The sequence below is a fragment of the Sceloporus undulatus genome, chromosome 4, assembly GCF_019175285.1.
Source record: "Sceloporus undulatus isolate JIND9_A2432 ecotype Alabama chromosome 4, SceUnd_v1.1, whole genome shotgun sequence".
Lineage (NCBI taxonomy): Eukaryota > Metazoa > Chordata > Lepidosauria > Squamata > Phrynosomatidae > Sceloporus > Sceloporus undulatus.
The window spans coordinates 94,636,582-94,653,712 of NC_056525.1; the positions used below are offsets into that span (position 1 = coordinate 94,636,582).

General features: G+C 39.4%; 1 protein-coding gene across 1 annotated transcript in view; it reads left to right on the plus strand.

Annotated features, from left to right (window-relative positions):
* Positions 1-17,131, plus strand: part of LOC121928795 (serine/threonine-protein kinase TNNI3K-like) — a 206,469-nt gene that overhangs the window by 50,037 nt on the left and 139,301 nt on the right. Inside the window, 2 exon segments of the mRNA XM_042464007.1 lie at positions 7,047-7,145; positions 9,731-9,869. Of these exon segments, the coding sequence (XP_042319941.1) occupies positions 7,047-7,145; positions 9,731-9,869 (238 nt within the window).

Here is a 17,131-nt window from a genome sequence, read left to right on the forward strand (position 1 = left end):
GGCTGCAGGGAAGCGGCAAAAGGCTGCTTCCCCGCAGCCTGGAAAGGGGTGTCCTTGGGGCTTCAAGCCCCAAGGACACCCCGTGGCGGCGAGGAGGAGGAGAAAGGGGCCGCTTGGCCCCTTTCTCCTTTGGTCCGCTGGGCGCAGCTGTGTGAAGGCTGCGCCCAGCGGACCAAACCAGGAAGGAGCTCTGAAACGGAGCTCCTTCCTGCTCCGCGTTAAGGGCACACTAAGCGCCCTGGCGCAGAGCGAGGACATCACGTCTGCGCCGCCCTGTATAGAGGTGGCACGGTTGTGACCTCATCATGGCGGCGGCCGTGTGGAACGGCTGCTGCCATTTTGTGCACGCAGAGCGCACACTAGGGTTAGGGAGGTGCGGAAGCACTGCCCCTTTCTAACCCTAGTACGCGCTCCACGCATACTTTCTGGCCCGTTTGTAACGGGCCACTGTCTCTCATTTGTGTGTGTACACACACATGCACACACTAAAATAACCTGCCCTTACCAATGCAAGAAAATTCAAGAGGTTGCCATGTAAGCAACGAATTAAAAATAGGAAAGACATACCAAGAAAAAGGAATTCTTATGTTTTTGTCATGCATGCAGTCCATGTGCACAAATACATATTTGGAATGAGAAAAAGCCAAGACACCTGGGTCATAAACCAGTAGAACTCTACTAATAGGAGCAAGACCAAAAATGAAGGTTTGTCTTGGTCCTCTGTATCTCCACCTATGATCACCAAAAACATTTTTACTAAACTGCAAGACTTCCTGCTCTTGAGGAGACCTGTTACTTCTCTATTATATTTGATAAGCCTGTTATCTAATGGCCTCATGAGTCAGTGTGTGTGACTCAAGTGATATTGCAGGCTACCAACGTTTTTAATAAATCTGTTTTTAAAATGAAATAGCTATGTCATATATAACCACAGCTGCAACTTATTATGTGTGCCAAGTTTTAGGCATCTAGATTACACAGTCCTAAGGCTATGGTGGAGATAGACAAATGCTATCTTTTTCATTATTATGGAAGTACACTGCTACCTCGGGTTACGAAATTAATTCGTTCCGCCATTCCCTTCGTAACCCGAAAATTTCGCAACCCGAAAAGGCTTTCCGTTAGCGCTGGAAAGCCTATAGCCGCGCTTCGCATTTGAATTTCGCGCCGAAATGAATTTCGTAACCCGAAAAATAGTTCGTAACCCGGAACAGTTTTTTCCAATCCAACTTTTTCGTATCCCGGAAATTTCGTAACGCGATCATTTCGTATCCCGAGGCACCAGTGTACTATATTTTCTCTGTAATCCAGTTTGTGTTTCTAATTCTTCTCTTTAATGTTACATTTGTGATGATGTTTTGAGATCATGATAATGATAAAGAGGCCCACTATATGTTTTTTTTTCTATGATACACATTTGCAGATACACAAGATCATCTGCCCTCCTCCACTTGTATAATTATAGCATAAAACCTCCAAGTAACTTCCTCATTTTTGAAGATAGTAAATGACCCTGCAATGTAAAAGGCCTTGCAAATCCTATCAAAAGCAAGTGAATTGCCCACTTCTTGTGGGGAATACCCTGATACTCTGATGCTGCTGAAAATTCAAAAGCCAGATATTGAAGGCAATTTTCTTAAGAGTCCTTGGCTTGAAGAAATATGGAGTGGCTATAATACTTGTAGTCTCACTCTATTTGCAACTTCAGTGTTCTCTATTGGGTGATGAGGGCCCCTTCATTTTTTTTAAAGAGCTTATTGCATTACCAAAAGCATTTCAACCATATTTTCATGTAGGTCAAATCCGATTCTCAAACAGACTGTTTCTCAAATTGACTGTGTCTGGAGATGGAAATCTGTTCATGATTTCAGTATTGTCCTACATAATGCTAAATACTGAATATCATTAGTCTTGGAGAGGTAGCAATATTCCAGAGAACTTATAATGTTTGTGGGTCATGATACATTTTTATTCCCGTGCAAGAGACTAAACTTTCTCTTTGTATATATGTGCCTTCAAGTCACTTAAGTTGATTCTAAGAATTTTATAGAGTTTTCTTAGACAAGGAATACTCAGGGATGGTTTTGCCAACTCATGTTTCTGAAATATAGTCTATAGCACCTGGTATTCATTGGCAGTCTCCCATCCATACTAAACATTCTCCTACAATACAAAAAATGCACAACATTGTTAACATATATATCATTCATTTGTCATCATAACTGACAAGGGGTCCTAAGTATATTTACCAATTCTGACCATTCAAATATGGTCCTTGTGCCCATGTTCAGCAGAACATACTTATGCATGGAGGCTAAATATGCTACTCCTTCAGAATCAATTTTTTTAAACAAATCAGTAAAGAAATCTTCTAGTTCTTTTCTGAGACTGTTCATCCTATTATCCCTCCCTGACCCTTTCCCCAGGTTGAAAGGAATGCATTCAAAGCAGTGGTTAGAATGTAGTTCTCATCATTTGTTACAGAACTGAAGAAGGAACTGATTCAGGTATATTCTGAACTCTAAAATGAATTGTATAATCTGGAATAAAACAAAAGGCAACTCACCGACTGAATTTGTTGAAAGTTAAACATTTAATTACAAATACAATCACATATTTTTAAACCTCTCTGAAGGTGTTTAACAGTTTGACAGTATAAAAACATCACAGATTAGATAGATAGATAGATAGATAGATAGATAGATAGATAGATAGATAGATAGATGATAGATAAGAAGTCTGTTTTGTCTTCTTACAGTACTAAGTTATACAACGGTTATTCCACATATTTGCCTATTTCAGTTTACACCAGAATACAGAGCAGCTATAGAAAGTTTTAACTCTGAAGGAGTAGACCAAATCATTGAATGAAAATTCTATAAATATTGCAGATTGTGGCATCATGGGTTTCTGGCAGTTATAAAAACCTTTCAGACATCAGTTGCTCATGCCTCTTATTGCTAAATCATATTAAAATAAAGAACGAACAATAAAGTGAGATCATACTCATACCAAATTACAGTGCGTCCTCGCCTTATGCGGGGGATCCGTTCCAGATCCCGCCGCGTAAGGCGAATTCCACCTATGCTCGAGCCCCATTGGAAACAATGGGGCTCGTGTGCGGCGGCGTGGCGGCGCGGGTGCGCGCGGGGCACAACGAGCGCGTGCGCCCATTCAATTGAATGGGACACGCCGCCCCTTCCATCCCGCGCGCGCGCCGTGGCTTGAGCGTATACACTCAAGTCCGCGTATAGCGCGTCCGCGTATGGCGCGGGCACACTGTACTATTACCATCTTGTCTCTTTATGATGTAAAGGCTTTTGATTGTGTTGAGTGGTCTTATCTTAAAGACCACTCATTTTGAAGATGGGCTGTGCTTCACCATTCTTTAAACTTATCACATGCAATTATCAAAGTTCTCAAACAATTGTCTCGTTTAACCATCACAATACAAAGCATCCTCAAGCCACAAGATAAGGGTGTTTGCTGTATCCAGTATTATACACCTTTGCTTTTCCTACTAGTGAGAACATCCAAGGCATTTAAACTTCACATTTAGATGTTGTTAAAATCGAACATAAATTCAGACTGCTTACAGATTTGTTATATCAATATCAGCAGTACCATATATAATATTATAATGATTTCAAGCAAGCTACTTCAGATTTGTGACAAATTACAAAGCACAGTATTACAATTCAGTTAAACCATCTGCAGTTTTATAAGCAGATCTGGAAAGGAGATGTTTCCTTTTTTGTGTACTTATGCCTTGGAGACACTAAAAATGGAGTAGGGATAATTTGTCATGTTTCGCCTGGACAATTAGACTAATGTTGGATAACATGCCTAGACAGCTCTTCTTATTCCAACAGTTACAATTTATCAACCTACTCCATATCTTTTGTCCAAATGTAGAATACTTCTGACCAGATAAAGTACATTATTCTGAGAATGTTTATCTTCTCAGGATGGGAAGCAAAGTTGAAGTGAGCAATTCTTAGCAGAATCCATTGCCACAGCTGAAAGTATTGTAGACTGCTGTTTAAGTCACATTTCTTGTATGATCGATGTATTCATATAATGTAGGCATCTAGTTTTTTACATAAGTTAGTATTATATAAATTCTATATATTATAATTTTTTAAAAATCAGTTTCTTGTCAGGGATGATGGGAGTTGTAGCTCTTCACCTCTGGCTCGAACTCACCACCTTGTTACGCACCGGCGCTGACCAGTTTTGGTCAGTGGTTAAAGCTTTGCTCAAAAGCAGCCGAGTTACAGAGAATAGGCTGAAGACCCTGACAAACTCTCCAAGCCTTCTCACTCTTGCTTCACCCTTCTTCAGGATCCAGCTGGTTCTTGTATCTTCACCCAAGACACCAGACAACTCAGTAGTCTTATATAAAAGATCTACTTTATTCTACTATATACAGCTCCAAAACTATCCAACACAACACCAATACTCCTCTGCAACTACCCACTACTACCCACAAAATACATTGGGATTCATAGCCATTATTATAGTCCTTGGAAAATACCACCCACTCTTGTCAGTTTCCACCCAGTGGGCGTGTACAACCATTTCCATTGGTTCTCTTGTTTCATCCCATAATTAATGATTTCATCATCTTAGCCTTGTCCACTTTAACAATTCTCATGTGTTCTCAATTATCCACTTTGCATTTCTGTCCTTGGCATTTAGGACTTGTTAATCACATTACCTTTTACACCTGTGTGGCTTCTAATTGCTTTTGCTGAGTCACCCTGACTCTCACATACATGTTTTATTTCAGTCACTGTATATCCCATGTTGCTTTTTCCTTAACATTTCTATCATTAGATAGTGAGCTTATCCTTATCCATTTTACCCTAGCTGTCCCATGAGGATTTGAAGGATCTTCCCTCTTCTCATTCCATTAATATACTTTTCTTGGATGTCTGTTTCAGAGGAGTGAACCCAAGAGTACATACACATATCAAATATGCAAAAGAAAAACAAAAATCCAAAACCACAGAAAAACAAAGAAAAGTTTTTAAATACCCAAAAGGTTTCCTTGGACATTAATATTATAATAAAGTTAAAGAAGAGGCAACCAGACACATAATAATAGAACACAATCGCTGAGAAATAAAGAAGTGCAGGTGTATATTTAGCCACAGTTTTAAGGAGCAAAGGAGAAAGCATAGGGAGAACATAGGACTGAAAAAGCTGAAAACTATGTTTCTCCTCTACAGTCAGAGGACGCAAGGAATCTCATAGGGCTGACATTTATCATATGAGATGAATGTTTAAGGGAGTTATTTTGGAAGCTGTGGTTTTGAGAACTCAGGAGGCAGCCAGATATCAACCAGCTTTTTGCATACTGGTTGACTTTTAATAACCAAACATATTCAGCCTGCTATTGGTATTATATTTAATGTTATCTTCATAACAACTCTGGACAAGTCCAGACTCCCTTCTGCTCAACCATGATAGAATCAAATTGAAATCCACGATTCAGACTGAATCTTTGCTTCAGAGATGTAACTGTCATCCTCATGTAAATTACAGTTTAGACCTAACCAAGGCTTGTCATTCATAAGGATCTGAATGAGTTTCCATTTCCAAGTGATCGACACAATTTAAGCCTTGTGCATAGACTGTTTTCAAAGCAAAGCTGAAGATGAGGGAAAAACTGGAGAGAGTGAAGTACGCCCAATTGCTTCTTGGACTGGGACAGAAGAAGCTGTCTTATACTGAGTCAGATCATTGGTTCATGTAATCCAATACTGTCAACTGCAGCAGTTCTCCAGGGTTTCAGGCAGATGTCTTTCCTTTTCCTTCTATAGAGATTGCTGGTATTATTTTGCAGTTTCCCATCCAAGTACTAATCTGGCCTGATACTGCTCAGCTTCCATAATGAGAAATATGGTATGTCAAGAATGAGACAGAGTGTGAAGGGCTACTAGAATTGTCCTGTCTCACCATCCCTAGTACTGTATATAGAACTGCAAAAGAATAACTAAAGAAGGCATGGGCATGTTTCAGCCCTAACTGCCATATCATAGAAAGGATTTCAGTTGCATGGGCATTTGTGGTATGTAGGTGTCAGTAAAGGTGCCAAATTGGAAACTTGAGAAAGTTTCTTTCCTTTTAATAGTTATGTAGAAGAGGGGATTTCAGCAGTGTGGCTTGTTATGTGATGGCATGCCAAATACCACTTGCTGAAATCCCCTCTTTTACTCAACTATTACAGGGACAGGCAGTATATCCAGGTTTTTTTAATCTGGGTACCATAGGATCTAGCTTTGGGATATAGGTCCTGTAGAATTTTATATGGCTCTATAACCCAAACAATTTGATATTTGATCCACTGCCAACATCTAAGTTGTTTTGAGATTAATGGAGATGCATACAAGTCATGCTTTAGGGACTGCATTGGCAATTGGTGGATATAAAATGCTCTTCATCTTTTAGAGATAGAAATACACTAATCTTCAATAAATATTCCAGAACAGTCTTCTTTAAGCCTCAATTCTGATCATTGTTTAGCAACCAAATGATGCATAGTTTAGAGATATTTTGACTGAATGTTGACCTTCTCAGCGAATATGAGAGTGGCAGTTAGAAAGGAACCACTTAAGATTATTTCTTTAAATGGAAGGTCCCGCATCCTCCAAAACACAGAAGTGCCTTTGTACTTGGAAGAAATTATGTTCTGCAATTTAGCTGCATACATTTTTAATTAAAAGATATATTTTATTCTTTTTATAAGAATGTGCATTTGCTCCTGTTTGTACTTGAGCTTCAAAGAAAAATAAAGGTTATTCTGATTTATTTATTTTTTTGTCAATCAAGTCAGAGCTTCTTGTCTTCAAAAATTAGTTGTTTTGCCAGGAAATGCACTGCTAACTATATTTACAGGACAACGCAATGAAATGCAGTACTCACTCAATGTCCCATTATGTTTTCTTTGCATTGTATGTATAACATTGCAACAGTACAATGTACAAAATAACTATGGTACTGATTATAATTCAGGTGTTTCTTTTTCTTCTTTCCTCTAGGCTGTTGATATACTTTTGCAACATGGGGCTTATGTCAATGTTCAAGATGCTGTTTTTTTCACTCCTTTACATATTTCAGCCTATTATGGCCATGAACAGGTATGACAAAGCCTCTGTTGTGTGATCACAAACAGAAAACTGTATTTGAAATATGTTGCACGCTCTGCTTCATAAACAGGAGAGGGAGGAACACTCTAGGTTGGCAACATATGGATAAATTCAGTAGAAACAGTGAATATATTCACAGACAATGCTGGTTAGCTATGATGGTCTCATTCCATAGATAAGACAATCATCTTATAGATATAGATTAATCATCAAATTAGAATTCCAAGATCACCAAAGCCAACCCCAACATAATACTTTTCAGTGAGGACAATTCACGTTTGATTGTCATCAAGAGTTCAGTCATCAAGCAATTAGAAATATCAAGTGATATAAATGTGACTTATGTTAGTTACTTGCCCAGATGCATATCATGCAGTAACATATCATTCAACTCATAATTGGATGCTTGCATGTCTTTTATTGAAAAGCACTGTGCTTTACAGGTAAAGTGAAAAAATATCTGCAACATGTAACCTATAGGAGACACTATTGCTTCCTGCTATATTATATAATTATAAAGATGTATGTATGTGTTTGTCTTTAGTTAATCATCTTAATTTCTTAAGGAACAAAGTATATTTTTGAATACGTTTGCTACATGCTTTGCAGTGATGTGAACATATGATGCAAAAAAATCTGTTTTTATCCTTCCAGCATGGGTAATTTACATATCAGCAATGCCTAGATGGGACATGTGAATCTACTGCTGTTCTGATAGAGATCTGTTAGATATTATTTTGAAGAAGAGGGGGGACCATTATCACTTTTAGGATGAAATGTGTATCCATACTGAAGTACGTATTCTTGGGAGTTTATCACACGTGAGGAATTTCTCTTAATTTCAAATGAAAAGAAAGTGGGGCCAGAACGCATTCACATGAATTCGCTAGTTCAGCGAATTTATGTGAGTGCGAATTGCGTTTGAACTGGCTTCCCAGTGCCTGAAAATAGCATGCCATTGCCCGAATTTGGGTGTGGTGGGTTATCACGCAATAATGTGAAACCCCATGATTGAATTCGGATTGCCATATACTTCCAACTTCCCTTGACTGATAAAGTCCTTGGTGTTTAGGTCACAAGACTTTCCCAAGCTGTTTTATTGCCTCAAATACTTATTATGCATTATCAGTTAGAGGTGCCCTGGGATCACCTCTGGTTTCCCAGTGGATGCTTGGACCCACATTTTAGATATCAGTTTATATCTTAAGACAAAATCAACATGAAGTAGAGACGCCTAATTCTAGTTTTGTCCTCTTCCCCACTGTTTCTTCATGTGTTTACTTATTTAAGAAGAAACAATGTGGCATATCTTTGTAGGGCTAAACATCCCTGCTGAGTTCCAAGGTAAGACTGAGAGACTAAAGAGGAAAATGACAGCCAATTCTACCCCATGGAGTAGATATGAATGAGGCAGGCAGAAGTGGTCCAGCTGGCAGTAGTCTAATCCTCATGGAGTAGGGATGCATGAAAGAGTGCCTTATTTGCCTTCTTGTTGGCCAGCCTCCACCTACAAAACAGAATTAGTGATCCTAGATGTTTTATGATAATGCAAAAAAAAAAACAAACCCATTAAGGTTTATCTCTCACATTAAACATTCTTCTATTGGTACCTCTCAAATGATGGCCCAAATGGCCAGTTGGGTTTGCTCTGTGCCAGCTCCATCATTTAGAGGACATTTAGGCAACGGCCCTTCAAGTAAAGTTGCTTCCTTACTCAACTGAACCATGTATTACTTTTTCCTTTCCAGTCACATTCCTACAAAGGCAAGTCAATAGCAGTTGCTGCTTCTTTTCCTTACTGCTGTAGCTTCATGACTGCCCTTTGTATCAGAAGAAAAGTGCAATACAGATGCCCAATTAGTTTTATTCTCGGGTTCTTACCATTATTCAAGCAGGGCTTTTAGACAGTGTATACTTCCTGTGCCACTGAGATAACACTTAGGTGAAAACAGAGTGTGGTTTCCAAAAGTAGTTTGGAGGCCTGAGTCCAACAACACAGACAGCTGAAAAGAATATAATGATACATTCAGTTATGGTACTGGCACAGACAATGTTTGCTTTTATGGGATGTTTCATATATATAATCTCCTCATCCAGTTACATTAGAAAGATCTTCATATGTAGGGCCAAGAGGCTGGTTTATTTTATTTTGGTAGAAGTTGTCTTTGAAGAAAAAGTCACAGTACTCTAAAATTATGCTAAAATGCATGTGGTGCTTTTATGATAAGAGTTCCAACTTTCAGAAAAAGAAACTATAGCTTGGACATATCTAATTTATGAGCATTTTTCTTTATTTTGCTACTTAGGTCAGTTAAACTAATAGGCTTCCGTCTGTGTCATTTTTTGAAAAGGAATTAGCTGCTGAGCTGACTAAATGTTCTGTCAACATACAACTTAATTATAATTTGAGACTGCAGTAACCCTTATTTTCCTGACAAGGGATAAATATAATATACTTTTAATTGTATGTGAATGAAAATTGCTGAATATGAAGGGGCACGACCTATATACTGTCCTGTGATTTCATAAAAAATGTAAGTGTTGCTTACAAATTCTGATTAACAAAATATTGATAGGTAACACGACTCTTGCTGAAATTTGGTGCTGATGTGAATGTGAGTGGAGAAGTTGGAGACAGACCCCTTCATTTAGCTTCAGCCAAAGGATTTCTCAATATTGCAAAGCTTTTGATGGAGGAAGGAAGCAAGGCAGATGGTAAGTCATTTGAAATCTATACATATTAAAATATGTTTTTGAGATCTGCAGCCTACAATTCAGTTGGTTATTTCAAACCAATATATAAGCTACAGTGTTTCTATACACCACATATGCATATATAATTGTATCATAACATTTTCATCTTTTTAAAAGGCTGAGCTTTAACAGCAGTGACATACCAAGCAAATGATATTAGTGCACTGATTTGTAAAATATATAAAATCTCCATGATGCTATAAAGTAAATGAAATGATTCTTTTAAAGCTCTTTCTGGTCACACCAACATTAACCGTGGCACTAAAATGTCATCAATCTGAAAGATTCTTTTTTAAATGTATTTTTCAAAAAGTAGCATTGTTGTATTATAGTGCATTACTACTGTTAACACAAAAATTAACATTATAATTACAGCATTATAGTGCTATAATACTATACTTGTCATTCATTTCTTTTAAAAGCCAGAAAAACACTTTAAAGATTGGTTTAGAAAGACCAATGGGATCACAAGTGGCACACATTTCAAGGCTTATAATGAATGCATGTTATGCTTCAAATGACCCCACTAGCAGTAGCTACACCACACCTGCTGGTATGGACTGAACATAACAGGATGTACACAGGAAAAAGAGAAATACTCCCAATAGTGTAGAAAATCCATTAGAATTTGATTTAACAGCTCAGAACAGAAAGGAAATGATCAGCACATTGTGAGCTATCTATCTGGTAATAGACTTATTGCTATAAGGGCCAGATAGTCCAGCCGTAAACCTTGTTTTTTGAAGCTTTGAACACATATGTCTTCTCAGCAGCACATTCAATTGTAAGCTAGGGAAGAGTGGAAATTTTAATTATTTTAATATCTGTACACTGTCAACGCTCTTGAAGGTGCTTCCTAAATACTAAACAGCTGAGGCTTGCAGCAAAACATTGTAATGTAGTCTCATCTTGCACTGGAATGTGTTGCTTCAGTTGCCAAATTACTAGTCAGACTTTTTCAGGGTTCTAAGAGGCTACAAAGAAATCAAGGAAGCCAATGTGATCTTTTCCACCCATTTTTGTTTTTCCAGCTGAGACATATACTGTGCTTGCTGGAGTTCAGTGAGCATGCTCATTCCTCAGTTAACTAGTGTGCATGTGGAGGAGGCCTTGTTTCCTTTAAAAAAAAGTTATGTCCTCTGTGAACCTCAGAAAGCTCACATGTGCATGATGAAATACTTTTCTTGCATTTCTCAAGAAGCCTTTCCTCAATCCTACCAACACTCAACCCTCTGAGTTTCCTATGATGACAACTTTATTATTCCCATGGCATCAAATGCCAGTCCAGGAAGGGGTTGTTGTTGTTGTTGTTGTTGTTGTTGTTGTTGTTGTGTGCCTTCAAGTTGTTTCCTACACATGGCAACCCTGAGGTGAACCTATCATGAGGTTTCTTGGCAAGAGAGTTTTTCCTTGCCTTCCTCCAAGGCTGAAAGAGTGTAAGGCTACATCTACACTGCAGAATTAATGCAGGTTGACACCATTTTAACTGCAATGGTTCGATGCTATGGCATTCTGGGATTGGTAGTTTTGTTTAATATTTAGCCTTCTTAGTTTTTTGTGGGTTTTTCGGGCTATGTGACCATATTCTAGCAGAGTTTCTTTCTGATGTTTTGCCAGCATCTGTGGCTGGCATCTTCTGAATGTGGTCTGAGTCTTGTGTCTTGAACAACTCCAGGGCATGAGATAAGAAGATGAAAATGATGGTCAGATGAAGATTTCCCCTGACTGAGGGTGCTATGATGGGGAAACTGCCAGTTGAATCTTTGCCGCTCCTTGCTGCTATTGAAGACATAAGAACTATGCCAGGAATGGCTGGAGGGGGATGGCATTCTGTATTCTGTTCAAGCTTTGGGGCCCTTGGAGGATTTTGTCCGCTCATATTGCAGTCCAGTCTGCAATTCCAGCCTTCCTCTCTTCTTCTAAATGCCCGTTCAGTACTAAGTGCATTGATTCATATGATACTTGGGTTTTCTATCCTTTTTTCATTCTTCACACACAGCCTTCTAGCACTGGCCTTCTAGACCCTCATTCTTCACACTACTTGTTTTCACAGTATCATTCTGCTAGTGTCAAGCTGAATGTAAGCTGCTACACTGCTATCCTACTCAGTGCTACCAGCCAGCATAAATTTAACATATTCTCTGTGAGTCATGAATGCATTACATGCCTCCTACTCCTTCATTAAAAAACTGTAGGGGCAGCATGACTCAGATTTGTAAGTCATTCTTTTTCCCCCTCCACCAAGAGTCCTTGATATTTAAGGCTTGGTGTGTGCATCAAAGCAATGTAGTTATAATGGAGGGGGGAGGTATGTTCATCAACCATATGAGGTAGAAAAAGACTTGCTTTCAGTTAGTTAATTTATTCCTAAAGAAGAGGAAATCAGGATATTGTTATAGATGATTAATTTAAAATGTGCATCATCTTTCTCTCTAAAAGGGGGGGAGAGGGGGGAGATGCAGAGAAAGCTGAGAATTTCTTACTCTCAAAGTAGCACATTTTGAAACTTGAAATCTCCATGGCAACTGAAGGAAAAAGTTGTGAGTATTAAAGAAAGAAAATAATTCATTATTTACAATTAGCCCAAGCTGTTTTGAAAGCATCCTCCTGAAATGCAACCACATGCTGCCTCCGCATTTTGACCTATTCGGTCTAACATGTTTTGACTGGTCAGCCATTTGGAGCCAGATTTTCAGGTCACAGAAGAAGAGGAGAGGATGAGTGGCCACTGAAGCAGAACAAAAAGGTCAAAATGCTGTCAAACGTGGCTAAACATTTGCACAATGAAAGGTAGTGTCAAGGTTTTTCTTCTGTTTCTTCCGCTTGATATGGAATAGTAAAAGGTCTTGTCACAAGGCAGCTTTGCCACCTGCTTTTTATACAAGGGAGCTTGGGTGAAAAAACAAAAGCACTCCTCTTGACTGTGCCTTCAGAGACCGGTGGATGTCAAAGGTTGTTTCTCCCCTCAGGAAGCAGGGGAGTGTTTGGGGGAAAGTTGCCCAGAGGGTACATGCTAAGAGTGTGGCTGTCAGCCCTACGCTGTCTGAACACTGGATCTTTCCAACCTCCATAACATCCTTCCCTCTTCAGTTCAGCTCCACCGCAGAGCTTCTAGGCTTATAGAGTTATTGTTCAGCTACAGTTTTAATATTTGTCTTCAGCAGTAAAGGGTTTTTAAAAAACAAACAAACAGACAGACAAACAAACAAACTACAACAGTCTTTTTATTGGTAAACCACAGAGATATAAGCAGCATCAGATATAGGTTCACTTGCACAGACTAGAGAGACTTCTGAGCTGTGATTTCTGTCTTCATTGCCATGCCCACAGGCAATACCCTTAACACTCACCAGGTTCTGTGCCCCTCTTCATTTCTTGATACGTAATAAAAACATTTTTTTTCAAAAACAGTATAATCTACAGGGGCTGGGAGCCCCATTTTTATTTCCTAAAAATGGTGGATCTGGAGGGCTAGAAGGGGTGAGGTGAAAGAAGAGAATGCATTCTGCCTAGGGATATGTGGCCTATCTTTCCAAAGTGAAAACTGCAAAGGGCTCCTGTACTTTTAATAGTTGCATAGAAGAAGCAACTTCAGCCAGTGTTGCTTATTCCCTGGTTAGGTGACCTGCTGAAATTTCCTCTTCGACATGAGCCCTCTCTAGTTTCCAGTTTGACAATCCTATCTGTGACATGGGATTTTGTTGTGTTTTATAAGGACAACATGTGTGTGCGTGCGCCCATACGCACACACACCTCTGTGAACATGTGTGCTGTTGGGATGAGACATTTGTCTTGTTTCTTGACCAGGTATTTTGTTTCTGCATCTGACTGATTTGGCTTCTGTGGCAGGGGGTGTGGAGCAGGAAAAATGTTGCATTTCAGAGTTCTTACATTTTAGCAAATTCCTGGTGTGTTTGTTTTGTTTGCTTGCTTTTATACCCACCAGTTTCTCTTCTGGGAAATGTTTGTTTGATTAATGGCCGTACCCACCATGTAACTATTTTCTGAATTAAAAAATTATCCCCGAACAGCAGTATTTTGTGAGGGCACCATCACCAGTCATGACGGGCACTCTTCTCCGGGTGTTTCTGTTTATCATAGTGGCTGGCATCCTGTGCAGTAGTTATAAGATGGTACACTGGACTTACAGTCTTGTAACTGCTGGAGAGACACATTTATGGTTGTTCTTCATATGATATTTCCCCCAGTTATTATTCTTTATAACTAACGATTTAATTCAGAATAAAACAATCAACATTCAAAAAGGTGGGGGGGGAACAAAAGAGAAAAAGAGGGAAAGAGAAATAAAGGAAAAAAATCAAAGAGGAAAAATATAACTATATAACTATGTTGTTGTTGTGTTATGCCCTCAAGTGGTTTTCTACTTGACGCTAAAACAAAACTATCATGGGGTTTTCTGGGGCTGAGAGAGTGTGACTTGTCTAGAATCACCCAGTTGGTTTTCCTGATCAAATGGGTAATTGAACCTTGGTCTCCAGAGTCACAGTCCAATGTTCAAACCACTATACCAGACTGGCTCTCTCTCTCTCGTGTGTGTGTGTGTGTGTGTGTGTGTGTATGCGTGTGTTGTTTTTGTTGTCAGCACATGCTGATTTTCTTCTGGAATTTGGTTTATTTATTCCATATTCTGCTTACATTATTCAGACTGAAATTAATTGAACTGAACTGAAATCATGATCACATTTTATGGACATTAGTGCCTTTACTCTTTCATTAATATATTTTTGAAAATAGACAATCCTGGCCTCCGATTCATTACATTATTACATATTTCAATCAACATGAGAGCTCAAAGTGGCTCTAAAGGGAGGCAATATAATTTAGGAAGCATTACCCTTACTTGAAGCTGGATCAGTGTACCCTTGCAGATAGAAAAAGGGTCCAAAAGGGTGTAGCAACATGGACCCTGAGACAGTGAGGTCAGGGAGTCTCAACTCCCCGCTCCCAGACTAGACTAGGAGAGCAAGCCCCCTACACATACACAAATGATCTGGTAAAATGGGACCAGCAAGAGACCTATATAGTTGAGCCACATCAGGAATTATCAATCAGAAGTATCTAAATAGTCAAGTACTAGAAATATTAAGGCAGCTACTATCATTGGGGCGGGCTTTCCCAGGAATAATAAAGGCTGCCTGCAATCTATCCTATGCACACATACTTGGGAGTTAACTGCATTGAATACACTGAGGACACTTTTGAGAGTGCTTCAACACTAAAAATAACACAGTTTGATACCACTTTAGCTGCCATGGCTACATCCTACAGTATACTGGGATTTGTAGTTTTGTGAGAGAGACCAGTGTTCGGCAGAAAAGGCTAAAGCCCTTGTAAAGTTACAAATCCCAGAATTCCATAGCATGGAGCTACAGCATTTAAAGTGATGTCAAGCTGCATTATTTCTATTGCAAGTAGACAAAATTAGTGGAGATAGAAAATGGTGCCAAATCAACAGTCTGTTAGGGGACATTTTATATGGGAACCCCCAGAAGTGGAGCTTTTTAAGGATTATTTTTGGCCTTCCAAAAATACTAGATTCACCCTTAAAGTGTTCAAAGGTTAGCCTTTAGTGCATTCTTGATTATTTTTAAAATATGTATGGTGAATGTCTCACATTTAACACACTGTGGCAAATGTATTTTGCCTGTGGTGGTCAGAAGGAGCAGTCATTTTATTCATTTCTATCTGTGACACATTTGACTGCTCTTACTTGCTACAAGCAGCTGTCTCTTGTAACCCCACATGTTATAAGTGGAGTGCACTATAATGTCACTGTTTAGTTCAATATTGGATTTTGTAAAATCCATTATACAACAGCAGGCTGTCTTATTCATACACAATAGGAACTCTCTCAAGTTAAGGTCAGATGCTGCCAGTGCTGTTTCATGTTTAAAATCTTTACCTGTGTGGGGAGTCCAACAGTAAATTGAAATGTTTCTTGAAAAAGAATTCTTCTTATCCTTCCCTTTCTATGTATCCTTGGGCATGTCACAGCCTTCAATTCGGACACACCTCCCCAAAGTAGTTTCATACCCAGGGTTATAAGAGGTCTCAAATCAGTGTCAGAAAGGAAGAGTAAGTAAGTCAGCTGCTTTCATCATTAACATCTCTCCCTTTCACCCTAGGGTTCTGCATACAATAGCCAGGAAAAAAAGCACGAGGGGTCATCTTTCTGCAGAGTTCAGTGGTTATGTCAGCCATTTCACTTGTATTGTGGAATACAAGTGAAGCAATAGGCCTTGAGTGGATTTGAACCCTCACTGTATGCAGAATTCACATGATATATCTGCAGAGCTTGGAAATGTTTCTTTTTTGACTACAGCTCACAGGATTCCCTTAGCCAGCATTGTACTCAAAAAAGTAACTTTATCAAGCTCTGCATACAAAACATATCTTCTGCTCCTTCCATCCCTCACCGAACCCCTTTTTATGGTTGAAAAATTGTGTGTATCTATGTTTGCTTGTAGATCATGTGCATCAGCGCATATAAGACCAATATGCCAGGGGGGAATGTCAAATGAATCTCAGTCATATTATCATCAGAAGGAGAATGTTACAACAGTAGAAACTAAGGCCCAAGACAGACAGGTGGGAAGAAGCGTGCCGACGCCAAAACTAGGGTTCGTGAGCATGCAGCAACCTCACGCTCCCGAACCTAGCGCGTGGCAGCGGTGTCATCATGGTGGCCTCCAGTCCACACGGAGGCTGCCATGATGACACCGATGCCGTGCAGCATCTGAATGTCACTTCCAGGAAGTGGCGGCATGGCGGAACCCTTTCCCCTTTACAGTGCAACAAAAAAGAAGCCGCTCTAGGCAGCTTCTTTTTGGTGGTGTGCTGGTGCAGCAGAGTCCGGCTGCTGCAGCACTGACTTGAGGCAAAGACAGGCAGCACAGAGCCGCCCGTCTGTCGAGCCCCTGAGTATCTATTAAAAGCTGCAAAGTAAAAAAGCAAAACTAGATTTCTTTCTGGAACAACTTTCGTGGATCAAAAGAGAGCCATGGGATATAGTTGGATGGATCTGTACTCTTCAGTACAGTAGTCCAAACCATGGAAACTTTCATCTTGAATCATGCCCAGAGGTGCTTGGGTGTGGAAGTTATGTCTTAAATGTCATTTTGAAAAAATTGTAAACACCCAGGTCACAACTTTGGTGACCATTCTTGGTTCGGTCTTGATGTAGTTAGAATTTAGTTGGCACA